General features: G+C 51.6%; 1 protein-coding gene across 2 annotated transcripts in view; it reads left to right on the forward strand.

Annotated features, from left to right (window-relative positions):
• The window catches only part of KLHL29 (kelch like family member 29), a 249,194-nt gene extending 243,204 nt beyond the window's left edge, over positions 1 to 5,990 (forward strand). For both annotated transcript variants that reach the window (XM_081156708.1, XM_081156707.1), the window contains 3 exons: positions 1,520 to 1,713; positions 2,030 to 2,174; positions 3,876 to 5,990. In XM_081156708.1, the coding sequence (XP_081012834.1) occupies positions 1,520 to 1,713; positions 2,030 to 2,174; positions 3,876 to 4,059 (523 nt within the window). In that variant the 3' untranslated portion in view covers positions 4,060 to 5,990. The remainder of the gene's footprint in view (positions 1 to 1,519; positions 1,714 to 2,029; positions 2,175 to 3,875) is intronic.
• Positions 5,991 to 14,701: the final 8,711 nt, after the last annotated feature.

Below are 14,701 nucleotides of genomic sequence, written 5' to 3' on the forward strand. Positions count from 1 at the left end.
CCACCGGGGCCTGTCAGCAGGCCTTGCGGGGACTGAGCACAGCCTTGCAGACCGCTGGGCGGTGTGCACGCAAGTGAGGTGGAGGGAGCAGGATTCCCGAGCAGCAGAGCTGAGCCCTTTGGGCAAGTCAAGTTCTATGCCACATGGCAGCAATGATGAGAATTCAGGATGACAGGAAGGTCAGGGTAATGAGGACAGGCACCAGGGTGCTTTGTGCCCCAGGAAGCACTAATGGTACAAATTGCTCTTATATCGGTAATGAATGAGATATATGGTGCATTATGATTATATTACATTACTGTGTTACATAATAGAGCAAGATTATGTAATTATAGATTAAAATAACAGCGCAATAGACAAACCTGTATCATATCATTATATAAATAACTGGGTCTAATATTTTATAGCAATATATCACAGAGCCGTGGTTACCGCGGTAAATGACAGCGGAGCGCCTCGCTCCGGGGGTCATTTGCATGTCATTAGCATATCCTCTCGGAGCAGGGAGCTGACAGATTGCGCTGAGGAGGGCTGTGGCTTGGCAATAAGCCACCTGGAATACCAAGCTCTGGGGAGATTTGCGTTTGGCGGGACGTGCCATTATACGGAAAGCCCGAAGACTAACAGCCACACGCTCTCCCACTGTCTCCCAGCGCCTTCTGCAGAAGCTCTTTGGATCTCTGCCATATTGGCTTAAAAAACAGATACCTGAACTTCTGACACTGTCCAAAAAGACACTCACTGCATCACCTATTAGCACATATTCAAATAGGGCTTAATTCATTCAAGCCCTGCTGCCCTTCAAGGTGCTTCACACTCTTCCCAGAACCTGAGTCTTCACAAGCTCAGTTGTCCCCTCAGCCCCCTCCAAGAGCTGGGGGCACCAGCAAAGAAAGGCTGTCTTCCTGGGTCACTGAGCTGTGACCATGTTATGGCTCATGCTCCAAGAAGGTTCACGGGGACAGGTGGGCCCAGTGTGCTTCCAGCGAAAGATGTGCTGGGAAACCCAAGTGTGTGGAGCAGCAAAAGCACAGCTGAGGTCCCGCCTTGGGTCCAAAACCTCGAAAAAGCAGTGAACAGTGTGATGATGGGCCAGCACTGAGAGGTTGAGAGGTCCTGGGTGCGTGCTGGTGAGGTCAGCACACAAGGAACACCTAACACACATGCTGAGAACAGAGCCCCAAGCTGCCCCAGGAGGAAAGACCTCGGAGAGCCCAGTTCCTTGCCCGGTCTGCTCAATCCCAAATCTCTTCCCGCCCGCTGCCTCCTGTTCTCGCGTTTTCCCGTCTGGTCTGGAACTCACGTTCGGAGGAAGGCTGAGAGGGCTAGTTTGGGCCAGACTCTAGGTGGCCTTGAGTGACTCATCCAAGGGCCCCCAGCTGTGTGACCTCGGGCTGTGCCAGTGGTGCCCAGGGCAGGAAGCAGGTGGTGGTGCTCCCCAATGTCTGCTGACTTGGTTGTGGCCCCTGCCCCGCACAGGGCCCACTCCGACCCTGGGCTTTTTCTCCTCTCCCGGCAGGTATGACACCATCACCAACCAGTGGGAGGCCGTGGCGCCTCTGCCCAAGGCAGTGCACTCCGCAGCAGCCACCGTGTGCGGCGGCAAGATCTACGTGTTCGGTGGCGTGAATGAGGCCGGCAGAGCTGCCGGCGTCCTCCAGTCTTACGTTCCACAGAGCAACACGTGGAGTTTCATCGAGTCCCCAATGATTGGTGAGAACCAGCTGTCTCAGCCCAGGGCCAGTGCGGCGTCCCCACCTCATTGTCTCATTCTGTCTCCAGAGGGTGGGCTCAGCCCAACCTGTCTGTGAACCCAAGTCCAGGGGTGGGAGGGGGAGGCGAACCCCAGCCCGGGGGCAGCTGCAGGTGCCACCACTTGGACCGAGGGCAAGCTGCACCGTGGGCCAGGTGCCTCCTGGCCCCAGGCCTGGGAGGTCTTCCCAGCTCCCTTCCTCTGGAGGGGCCCGGGAAAGAAAAGGGAGAGAAGCCTGAAGCAATGCCCTGACCGCCTGGCCTGCTCTCCCCGTAGACAACAAGTACGCTCCCGCCGTCACCCTCAACGGCCTGGTGTTCATCCTGGGCGGGGCTTATGCCAGAGCCACTACCATCTACGACCCCGAGAAAGGGAACATTAAGGCGGGCCCGAACATGAATCACTCGCGCCAGTTCTGCAGGTGAGTGGGCTGCAGCAACTCGGCCACGGTGGGGAAGGAGGAGGGGAGGGAGGGACATCAGGAGAGGTTTTAGCACAACGAATGACCACCATTCATTGAGCAAAGCAAGTCCCGGCCCAGAGCAGCGCCACGGCCAGCCGCAGGTGTGGACATCAGCCCCCGAGAGGAGGCAGAGGGCAGAGTGTGGCTTGGTTCCCAGACGTCCTGGCCCCGTGGTCCAGAAAAACGAACTCCCCTGGGCAGTGAGACACAGACCTGCTCTTCTACCCCATTTTTTGTTGGACTAAGAGGAACAAGGAATTAAAAAGGAGCCCCAGGCCCCCTCTTCAGCATTTCCATAGCAGATTCCTCCTGAAGGCATCTCGTGCCCCTGCAGAGGTAACCACCAAGTCCTCAGTATGTGAACAGCATGAAGCAGTTATCGAGTGCCCGCTGTCTGCCGCATAGCTAAAAAAGCTGAAGGCTGCTACTAACTAACTAACTAACCGGCCGTGTGGCCTTGGACAAGGAGCGATCCCTCTCCCGGGGAAATTCTATCTATGACCCAGGCAGTTGGGCGAGACGACTGCTAAGTGCCTGATAGCATGAAGACCCTAGTCCTCAGCCTCCCTCTCATGTCACTTGCTCTCCTGGGTGGCAGTGGGCAGGGCAACGCTGACCGCACTCCCCCCGATAAAGACAGCTGAGCTTGGGCAGGATCTGCGGGGAGGACTCCCGGGCCTCATCTGACACTCACGGTGGGCGCAGACAGACTTGGTGCCTGAGGAGAGGTTGCAGTGGGTCTTACAAGAGAAGCAGGGGGAAGATACGCCCCCTCAGGGAGGGGTCTGGGGGCCCGGGTGGCATGGGGCAGTTAAGGGACAAGGTTGGGGCCTTCAGTGTCTGCTGAGAAGTCTAGACTGACGTGTTCTGTTTGAGGCTCAGAATTTAGAAATGGGTGGAGCCTTTCAAAGGGTATCTGTTCAGTTTCAGCCGATAGCTAAGAAAAAATGGCCATTCGCTCAAATGAGCGAGCAATCGGGGCTAGAAACATGGATCTGCGTGACCAGGTGGCTGAAGGGCAGGAAGGGCGGGAATGCAGACAGGAGCAGCAGATGGGCCACTGAGAGACACGGGACCGAGCCAGTGAGCGTCGCGTGGGGACCACATGGGGACCCTGCAGAGAGCACCCAGGCCTGGCCGTCGTGGGTGGGCAGCAGGCCCTGTCCCACAGTTAAGGAACCGCAGCAGGAAGCTCTGGCTCTGAGCACCTCGGCAAGGGTGAAAATCGCAGTCGGGTGGCCAATGCTCAGTTCCGACTCAGCTCCTTACCCTGCCTGCTGTCCTGCAGGTGCGTCATGGACCCACCACGACCTGAGCGGTAGGAAGGCTCTGTCTGGGCAGCAGGGAGTGATGAGATTGGTGAACTGAGCCGAGAGCTGGTGCCCGGAGGCTGTTCATCACCCAGCCCCGCAGGTCCTGGGGCACCCAGGATAAACACCTGTCACCCGCAGCTCCAAGGGTAGCCAGCCTGGCACCCTGATTGGCTCTGGAGGAAAGGTGTTTCTTATACCAGCGGGCAGAGGGCAGAGAAGAGCAGCGAGGTCCCGTGTGACGTTTGCTAAAGGGGAGAGGCAGCCTGCAACCAGAGCGGGTGCCGAGGCTCTGTCTCCGGCCCAGGGAGGAAGCCAATAGCTGACGCTCTCCCCGCTTTCCCCACAGTGCTGTGGTGCTCGATGGCAAGATTTACGCAACCGGGGGCATTGTCAGCAGCGAGGGGCCGGCGCTGGGCAACATGGAGGCCTACGAGCCCGCCACCAACACGTGGACCCTCCTCCCCCACATGCCCTGCCCCGTGTTCAGACACGGCTGCGTGGTGATAAAGAAATACATTCAAAGCGGCTGACACGAGCAGAAGGCCCGCGCGAGACTGTGGACAAGCCTGGAGAGGCAAATGCTACTCACAACGATCAGTTTTCAACGACACCAATAAGAGGCCGACAACGCCATCGGGGACTCACTGCGCTCAGCATTCGAATACTCCCTGCACTGAATGTAGAAAATCATCCTTGCCTTTGGGGGGAGCGGGCGTGCGCCCCGGGCGCAGGAACCTGGCCACCCCGGAGCGGGCCTGGGGCTCCGGCAGGAGGACTTGCTCTGAATGGAGGCGCTCGCTCTGCCCGCTCTGCCCGGTGCAATAGAGTCTCACGTATTTTTCAGCTGGGAGAGAAAAGCTGTTTTTTCCTTCCTGCAGAGCAAGCTTGACCCCTAGACCACCACGGATCAGTCATCCTCTGACAATATGAGGCGTCGGGCTCTCCTGGAGTGAGATCAAAGTGTCCTTATCACTTTGATTCCTACTTTGTTTTTAACCAGTCTACACGTCCAGTGGCCGAGGGGAAACGAGGGACGATGCTGTGTGGCTGGAGGCCTAGGAGGCTGCTGGTCCCCACCGGGCCGAAGAGAGGTCCAGCCACCGGCGCGGAGCCAGGTGTGGCGGGGGCAGCCGCGGGGACAGCGGGGAGCCGCCTGCCCTTCCCAGGTTTTTCTACCGCGTTTTTGCCGCAGATGGAAAGACAGGATGATCGTGCTAGCTTTCTCTTATCCACTATGAATTATTTAGATTTCCAAGGCATTTTCTTGATACACAAAAGGCTATTTTTAAGTACCGAGAGGAAGAGGCCGCGAGAGGGAGAGGCGGGATTCCCAAAGCTGAGTGGAGGTGATGCCAGCGTGGGGCACGGGCTCTAGTTTTATTATGTGCAGAATAGAGGCTCTCTCCTGGGGGGCATAAATGCCCCCGCTTTATTTTTAGAAGAAGTAACTCCCAGACAGCCCCATAAAAGCTGTGCCTCCTGGGGACATCGTCCCAAAAACTATTCTAGAAGGAAACCCCAGTCCAGCTCCCTCCATGAGGTCAAGCTGAGGACCCAGGCCGGTGGGACAGGAGGAGGGAGGGAGGATGTGTCTACAAAGCACAGGAGACTATTTTTGATATTTATAGCTATATATTACGGCACCTGCCACACGAGCTCTCAGGATGGGGACAGCCTTCGCAGACGAGCCGTGACAGCCAGGGCCTGCGGGCGTGAGCAGAATCACTCCTCTCGCAGCAGATTAACCCAAGAAAGGGGAGCCGGGAGGGAGGCGACGCCGTGGCCCGAACGAGAAAGGCCTTCCCGCCAGTCCTCAGACCCGCAAACCTCGCGCGGTGACCAGTTTCCATTCCAGGGCAAGAAGATGCCGTCACCGCTGCGCCGTTTAGTTGACGTTGGTACCAACTACACACTTACCACTTTTATATCTGGGAAGTCGACTCGCACTTCATGATTGAAAAAAAAAAACCACCTGTGTAAGGAGAGGACAGGACACGCTTTCCACCTCCCGGCGCCTGATGACACAAAATTCCAGTTCCAGCACTTACAGGTGTGGCTCCCACTTGGACAAGATGCTGAGCTTCGTTATGCAGTTTTTAATATTATTTATTCTTTTAAAAAGTAATAAGCACAAAACTACATACATTGTATGTCATTTAAAGTATTTATGTCAAACAGGGTGCAAGTGTGAACCCGAGGACTGGAGCACAAATTCCTAACTGCCTGGGGCAGGGCTAATGCTCGCGTTGGTGTGCGTCTGCCTCCAAAGGAGGTGTTAGTGGTCAGCGGGACTCAACACAGGGGACACTGAGATTCCGTTCTCTCCTCATCGATCACACTGGAGCAAAACTGGCTGTTTCTGTGAATGATATAAACAGGGTTCTCTGTAATGGTATTGTACATAGTATATGTTTATTGTTAAGTTCTTGTTATATTATAATAAATATATTTATAGACCTAGACCCGGGAGTCCATGTACTGTCTCCGTGTGCCTCCACCCCGGCCCCCGTGACGAGAAACCCGAGTGTCGGCCTGCCTTGGCCCGTCCATCAGCTGCCTGGGCTCTGTCACAGACCTTCATGCAGGTCTCAGTGATGAGAACGGACAGGGCGCCTTAGCAAGGGAATGAGGAGAGCGGGAGGAAGCCAAGAATAAAGGGCAGTTAGCCCTGGCCTGCGTGGCTCGGTTGAGGGTGGTCCCAGGCACTGAGAGGTCACCCATTTGATTCCCAGGCAGGGCACATGCCTGGGTTTGGGGCTCAATCCCCCAGTAGGGGGCGTGCAGGAGGCAGCCAATCAATGTTTCTCTCTCCCTCTTTCTAAAATCAATAAAACATTTTTTAAAAAATAAATAAAAGGGCAACTAAAAGTCAAAGTGGAAAGGGACTGGCAAACAGACTGGAACGACTCTGGGGGCCTCCCCTCAGTTGTCAGCACTCTTATTATCCTGGTGCAACCGGAAGCTTCAAAGTTAGCTCCCCGCCGGTCTAACGCCTGGTCCTGGATCCTTTCTTTGGCCCGGAGGGACTGTGCCAAAGTCGCAGGCAACTCCAACTCATCAGCCTGAGAGAAACACAGCAGAATTCCCCCGGGAAGAACAGCAAGGCGCTATTTCCATCCCCGAATTCAGACGCGCGGCCTCCCTGCCTTTGGTCACGCCGAGAGTGCTCTCCAACAGGTCACTGGACCGACCCTGCTCAGGACGCCCAGCAGGGCCTCCCGGGGGAAATGGAACCCACCCTCTTGCAGGGAAAGAAGTTAGATTAGCAGGAGAAGGCAGGGTTACCAGCATTTCTGAATCCCCAAATCTCACCGAGTCCTAGCGTCTCTGTGCAGGGAAACAATCTGACAGAGGTGGGTGGGGGTGGGTGAGAGTGGGAGCCGGGAGAAGCTGGTCGAGGCCTTAAGAGGGTCCACAAGGGCGGGGGCTGGCGGGAGGGCCCCGCTGCGGCTGCTGAATTACCGCCTGCCCTAGAAAGCAAGCAGTCCTTCCATCAGCTCCTTCCTTGTCCACTCGATTTCCCTAAATCGAGGAAAACGTGTTCTCTGGGTCTGTGATGACGCCCTGCGCCTTTTAGGGTAACTGAGGGGATAAAGCGAGACAATGTGTGTGACTGTGTTACATAAATATCCTGAGGTGTCATCAGACCTTCACGAGGATCTTGGTCACTCGTTCCAGGGTTTTCACACTCACACACACTCTCACACACACACACACACTCACACACACTCTCACACACACTCACACACATTCACACACACTCACTCACACACACATGCACACACTCACACACTCACACTCTCACACACACTCACGCACACACACACTCACACACTCACACACGCACACTCTCACACACACTCACACACGCACACACACACACACACTCTCACACACACTCACACACACTCGCACTCTCACACACACACACACGCACACACTCACACTCACACACACGCACACACACGCACACACACACACACACTCACACACACACTCTCACACACACTCACACACACTCACTCTCACACACACGCACACACTCACTCACACACTCACACTCTCACACACACACGCACACACTCACACACACTCACACACACGCACACACTCACACACACTCACACACACGCACACACACACACACACACGCACACACTCACACACACACACACGCACACACATGCACACACTCACACACGTAGCCTTATGCTGCAGAAGTGGGGCCTGGCATTTCCTGGAGAGGCTCTTGGGCATTTTATACTTTATTAATTTTGAACAACATGAGGATCTTCTCCACAAGTCAGCCCTAGCAAAGAACAAAGAAACCAATCACTGTCCCATCGATATTTAAAATTCAAAAACTTTCACATGAATTCCAGCATTCTCATGAAAATGTCAGGAAAACATAAAAATATTCTGTTTAATATTTGTGTTAATAGTTAGACACCGTTTCATCAATTCTAGCTATAAAATCTTGACTATGTGGAGGGGGGAAAAGCTTTTTAATAAAAGATCTTTTGCTGTTTTGTTTCTGTAGATATATAAGCTCGAACAATGTGGAAATTAGTGTAAAGAAACATCCCAAAGATATGAAACTGATTTTTTATAGCGTGACAGGCAATTATTCCTTTCTTTGCTGCAAACTCCATCTTAAACAATCTTATTAAAGAAATTTCTTTATTGAACTATGGTAACTACAGAGCTGACAGCTTCCTGTCTCCTGTAAATATGTGGAGTAATTTGAGACTTCCTACCATAAATAACCTTTATTTCAGTAACATATCAAGCATAATCGTAGGTGTGGATTGCCACATTTCCTTTTTAAAAAAATATTCTGTTTGCAAAGTCCTGTTAAAATGCTTTGCACTCATTAACATGCTAAAATAGAAATTTGTAATTAATTTCTAACACTTTCTCAAGGAATGTTAAGCTATAAGGAAAGTAACTATACACAATGTTTACAAATAATGCTATCTTGTATCAAAATTAACTTGACTTTGTTGCCACAATGAGAGTGTTAGAAAAGCTCTGTATGCAGATAGCTATAAACACACGACTCAAAGACACGACTCAAAGTTCCTTAAGCCTTTGGTTTTCTTTGTCGCTCTCAATACACAACTTTAGAGTACTGCTCACTGACTTATCATGTGTTGAGAAATTGGAATTCCAAAGCATTTAATACCTGATAGGGGTCAAATTCATTAAACCACACCTGACACTGAAACATTTTTTTAACCTGCTGTCTCCAACACCCATAACATGCTGGTCCCTCAGTACAACCAACAAGGCACACCTACAATCCTAATTATAATCCTGGTCCGCCGTCAGCCCCCTCTGAGGCTGCACTGAGGTGGCACCTGCAGGGTACCCCACATTCACGAAGGCTGGCCCACTGCCAACCCGCGGCCCCGCCTCCCCTGGGCCCTTACCTCATTCTCACCTGTGCCCGGGAAGCACCCTTTCCATTTCCATCGGTGAATATTCTCAGCCTTCGCGTCTCCCCCTTAAAGCTCTTACCCAAAGCCCTCACCCTGAGCAGAAGAGCACACCTTTCATCTAAGTGACCGAGGTGGATGGAGGACGGTGGCAGTGTTGGTACAGGTTTTTTTTTAATCTTCCTGAACCGCCCATTAAAAGCAAACGGAGAAATCAGGATGAAAAAATCAAAGACTCACAGATAACATCTAAATAACGAGGAATCTCCGAACGCCAAATCCCAAGTGGGTAGGAACCAACCACGGACACCTGGGAGGCCGTGAAGTCCGTGCGTGAGGAAGTAAGGACAGGAGAGTCATGGGCACCTGACGGAACCAACCCCCCAGACTCACTGGAAAGCGGGGGTGGGGTGCGGAGGGGCCAGTGGAGAAGAGGCCCCGGCCCTGAGCGGACTCTTGCCGACTCTGGCTCTCAGGTGAGTGCAGGGACTCTGTGAATTCTCAAAACCAGCCAGCCACAGCCCCCCTTTCAGGACCAAGCCCTACGCAAAGATGAAAATGCTAGGGACAGAATCTAAACTGAACAGCAAGGGGCAAAAGAGAGACCCCAGAGTAAAGTAGGGGAGGGGCACAAAGTCAGATTTCAGAAAGCAGGCAGTCAGGCATTTCAACACTTCACAAAAGTAACAGAAGAGAGAGCTCTAGAGCCATGAAACTCAGGCTTCCTCTGAAAGCAAGAAAAGGAATTCCATATATAAACGAGAAAGAGAATTGAGAGAATACCCCGTGTAAATATATTACAAGGAACAAAGAAAGCTGTCCCTATAGGCAACCAGAGCCCTCCAGAAGGCACGCCTACAAAGTATATGAAAAGCATATTATTATTATTTTTAATGCCTTTATTGATTTCAGAGAAAGAGGAAGGGAGGGGGAGAGAGAAACATCAGTGATGCGAGTTGAGGGGCTGCCTCCTGCACGCGCCCTGCGGGGGATCGAGCCCGCAGCCGGGCCTGTGCCCCAAACGGGAATCGGGCCGAGACCTCCAGGATCCTGGGTCAATCCTGAGCCACGCCGGCCGGGCACCAGCGATGTTTTAAATCCCCACGGGGAATACAGAAGAACGTGATACTTCCTTCCCTTCTTTCTACATGTGTAAGAGGATCCGTTTTCGTTACATGAGTGACTTACCGCCACGTGGTACGAAACACAGCCGGGCTGAGGGGGAAGGGCCAGCGCAGGCTCAACAGGAAGGAGACTGGCCCGTGTGCAACTAAGCCCAGCCGCCAAGGGAGTGAGACGTGAACAGACCGAGACAAAGACGTCCCGGCGACCGGTGTTTAGAAAGTGGTGTGACGGAAGGCGAAGGGTCCCAACAAACCAAGAAAAGGCTTTGGTGAAGTGCTGGACTCCAGAAAAGCCAGAAAGAGGCAAACGGCCAAAAGCATGTCAGCTGCCCTGAAACCTCCCCTCGCTGTCCCCCCCCTAAACAGAACAACTCCGTTCCCCTCTCGACCTCCAACACCGTGTCCCTCCTGTACAGCCCTGTCCCACCGAATCATCACTACGGGCCCATGCACCTGCCTCCCCCGGCGGACCGTGAGCAACGTGACAGAGAACATGTCACCTGTGTGTCACGTAGGCCTAGCGTAGTGCCTCGGACATAAAATCCATGTGACTGTGGGTAACAGAGGGGATTTATATATTTTTTAAAAGCCAACAGAAAGCTTTGCAAGTGTTAGGGCTTAGGGATTACATGAAGTAGATATTTAAAGAGCAGCCTCTCACTTGGCTGTAATTTTAAATCCAATGGAAACTAAAGCTGGAAAAATAAACCCAACTTCATCTCCGAGCCCTAAAAACTTCACTGAGATTCAAATGCAACTCTAAACTCATCTAAACATTCAAATACAGTTTTTCAAATTTGTCTCCCAGGTTTATCATTACCAGACCTTTTATATACGGCAGACTTCATTCTATTGTGCTCTACTTTACCGTGCTTTTCAGATATTGCACTTTTTATAAAATGAATGTAAGACCCTCCACCAGCAAAGAGACTACACCTCACTAAAGCTCGGGTGATGGTTAGCATTTTTTAGCAATAAAGCATTTTTAATAAGTTTCTATTGATTTTTTTTTTTTTGAGAGGAAGGGAGAGGGAGAGAAACACTGATGTGAGAGAGAAGCGTCCATCAGCTGCTTCTGGCACCCCCCCAATCAAGGACTGAGCCCACGACCTGGGCATGTGTCCTGACCTGGAACTGAACCGGTGGCCTTTTGGTGCGCCGGATGACCCTCGGCCAGCTGAGCCACATCTGAGCCAGGGCACCAATGCAATACTTATAAATTAAGGTATGTACACTGTTTTTTAGACATAATGCTATTGTACACTTACTAGGACTACAGTATACATAGTGTGAACGTAAGTTTCTATGCACTGGGAAACCAAAAACTGCACGTGTCCCGTTTCCTGCGACACTGGCTTTATCGCAGTGGTCCGGAAAGGAACCGCAGGATCTCTGCGGTATCCTTGTATACACACAGTCAAAAGTAAAAATTAAACAATCTGCAAAAATAAAAAAGTCTTATTCAAATTCAGTCCGCTCCCTTTTACTGTGATTAAGAGGAAAGTAAAATTTACATTGAGGAACGCTGTATACTAGCCTTGGAAGGTAAAGATTTCAGTGCAGACGGCAGAAGCGTGGGCAGCCGAGAGCTGAGCCGTCCATCCACTGGAAGCAACAAGCCCTTCAAAGTCTGGTATGAAACCCGTCTCCTTCCTTAAGTCCCAAGTACTGCTCAAAGTATACTGAGAACTACATGAGGACCAAGGGAAAACGCCATCAAGTAAGGAAGCCACACCACAGGAATCTCCTGTAGCCCAGTCTTCCAATTAGGAAAACAGGTTTTAGAAGTAATCCATTTGCTTCTATACAACAAATTTTAGACAATCTTCAACTTAAATTGAAACCACACTTTCTCAAAACAAAATCTTTTAGGGGAGAAATATCAAGATGGTGGCATAGATAAGAGCTGCACCCGCCGCCTCCCGCAACCACATCAAAATGACAACTAAAATGCAGAACCACCATCACTCAGAACCTCCTGAGATCCAGCTGAACGGAAGCCCCACAACCAGGGGACTGAAGGAGCATCGAGAGCGGTAGGAGGGGTGGAGACGCGGGCGGGTCGGGGCTGAATTGTGGAGCCGCGCCCTCAGGCCCACACCCAGTGTCACGGGTTAAACCCGGGAGGGAATCTCGGCAGCGAGGGTTTCCCGGAGGAGCGAGGGGTCCCAGCCCCACAGCAGGCCCCCAGCCCAGGGCTCCAGGGTCGGGAAGAGACGTCCCCACAACTCCGGGCTGTGAAACCAGCGGGGACTGTCTCTGAGGGTCGCGGAGGCTGCGGGAGCCCCAGCAGCTTCTCCTAATGGGCCCGCACACGACTCACTCGGACACTCCCTCTGAGCCCAGTGCCAGGTGGCAACTTGAAAGGACCTGGGACACTCAGGGAGGAACTAACCTGCCTGAATCCGGCGAGAGCTGGAGGGGCGGCTTCCTCCCAGGCAGAAGAGCTGGCGGAGGCCATTGCTCCTTCGGCGAGTCCTCCCCGCACAGCCGGCAGACAGGCGCCATGTTTGAGTCGCCAGCACCTGACTCACACCGTTGGCCCCGCCCCCTGATTCCCAGAGGCCCCGCCCCTCCCCACCTGCAGGCTCATCCAGGCCATTTCCAGGGGCTTTTCTGTGCAAGTGGCCTCTCAAGCCTCATGCTTAGGACTGTCCTAAAATCTCTCAAACAAGCAGCAGCGGGCCCCATATGGCTTGATAAGTGGCTCCAGGCCTGGCACTAGCGCCAGCCTGCACTGGTCCATAGCTTGGCCTCTCCTGGGCACCTCCAAGCCCAGCACAAGTAGCAGCCAACTACGGTTTGCTGTGTAGCTCATGCTGGGGGGCCCTGGGCAAGGCACTGGCAGAGGCTGACTTTGCACCTCCTGGGAGGCCCCAGAGACAGTGCACCTGGTGGTCAGACTCGACCACGCTGGATTACAACCCTACCACATCCACAAGTGACACAGTCAAGGGGCGCACTTGGTGAACACCAAAGCCCCACTGAAGCAAATCCTGCTCCATAGGGGTGTCTCCAGCACAGCAGCTCTTTGGCTGTAGCTGCAGCTGGTCCTCACAGCTGATTGGCCTGGGGGTCAATTCCTCCCAGTGATGCCAACAGCAACCAAGGCTCAACTACAACAGGACAGTGCACACAGCCCACACAAGGGAGCTCCTAGAAGACCCAGCTCAGGTGAGTGGGGAGGCTGAGCCACTGGACCCTCCAGGACACCCACTACACAAAGCCACTCAACAAATTCTAGGAAACACAGCAGCTCTACCTAATACATAGAAAAACAAACACCCTGGAAGCAGCCAAAATGCGGAGGCAAAGAAACATGTCACAAAGGAAAGAACAGAAGAAATCTCTAGAAGAGGAACTAAATGAAAGAGATCCAAACAAGCTAACAGATACAGAGTTCAGAATTTTGTTTATAAGGATGCTCAACCATATTAGTAAGACTATTACAAAAATAACTGAGAAAATAAATGACATAATAAAGTACAATTTGAAATGAAGGCTACACAAACTGAAATGAAGAATTTACAGGGAATCAACAGTAGAGTAGAGGATGCTGAGAATCAAATCAGCAATTTGCAACATGAGGAGACAAAAAACACCCAAGCATAAGACCAAAAAGAAAAAAGAATGCAGAAATATGAAGATAGTGTAAGGAGTCTCTGGGATAACTTCAAAAGGCCAAGGAGTCTCTGGGATAACTTCAAAAGGCCCAACATTCACATTATTGGGCTGCCAGAAGGGGAAGAAAGAGAGTAAGAAATTGAAAACCTATTTGAAAAAATAATTACAGAAAACTTCCCCTACCTGGGGAAAGAAACAGACTTACAAGTCCAGGAAGCATAGAGAGTCCCAAACAAGAGGAAACCAAAGAGGCCCACAGCAAGACACATCATAATTAAAATGCCAAAGGTTAAAGACAAAGAGAGAATCTTAAAAGCAGCAACAGAAAAGAAGTTAGTTACCTACAAGGGAGCACCCATACGACTGTCAGCTGATTTCTCAACAGAAACCTTACAGGCCAGAAGGGAGTGGCAAGAAATATTCAAAGTGATGAAAAACATGGAACTACAACCAAGATTGCTCTACCCAGCAAAGCTATCATTTAGAATTGAAGGTCAGATAAAGAGCTTCTCAGACAAGGAAAAGCTAAAGGAGTTCATCACCACCAAACCAGCACCACAGGAAATGTTGAAGGGTCTTCTTTAAGAAGAGGCTAATGAACAGAAGAATCTGACGAACTAAATAGATCCAGAGACACTGATGCATGCACCAGACAATCATATTTCAGAGGAAAGAGGGAAGGGGGGTGGAGGGTAAGAAGAGATTAACCAAAGAAGTTATATGCATATATGCATAATCCATGGACACAGTCAATAATGGGGTGAAGGCCTGGGGAGGGGGTGGGAGCGAAGTGGAGGGGGTCAATTGGGGGGAAAAATGGGACAATAAAGATAAATTTTTTTAAAAATCTTTTAGGTAAAATATACTGAGGGGCTACTAAAACCTAAAAGAAACATAACAAAACATTTTGGATGCTTAATAAACATCAATATGCCCCAGCTGCAAAATACACAAATTCGGCTAGAAAAGGAGCACTGCACTTGCAG

Source organism: Miniopterus schreibersii (assembly GCF_964146895.1).
Source record: "Miniopterus schreibersii genome assembly, chromosome: 13".
Classification (NCBI taxonomy): Eukaryota; Metazoa; Chordata; class Mammalia; order Chiroptera; family Miniopteridae; genus Miniopterus; species Miniopterus schreibersii.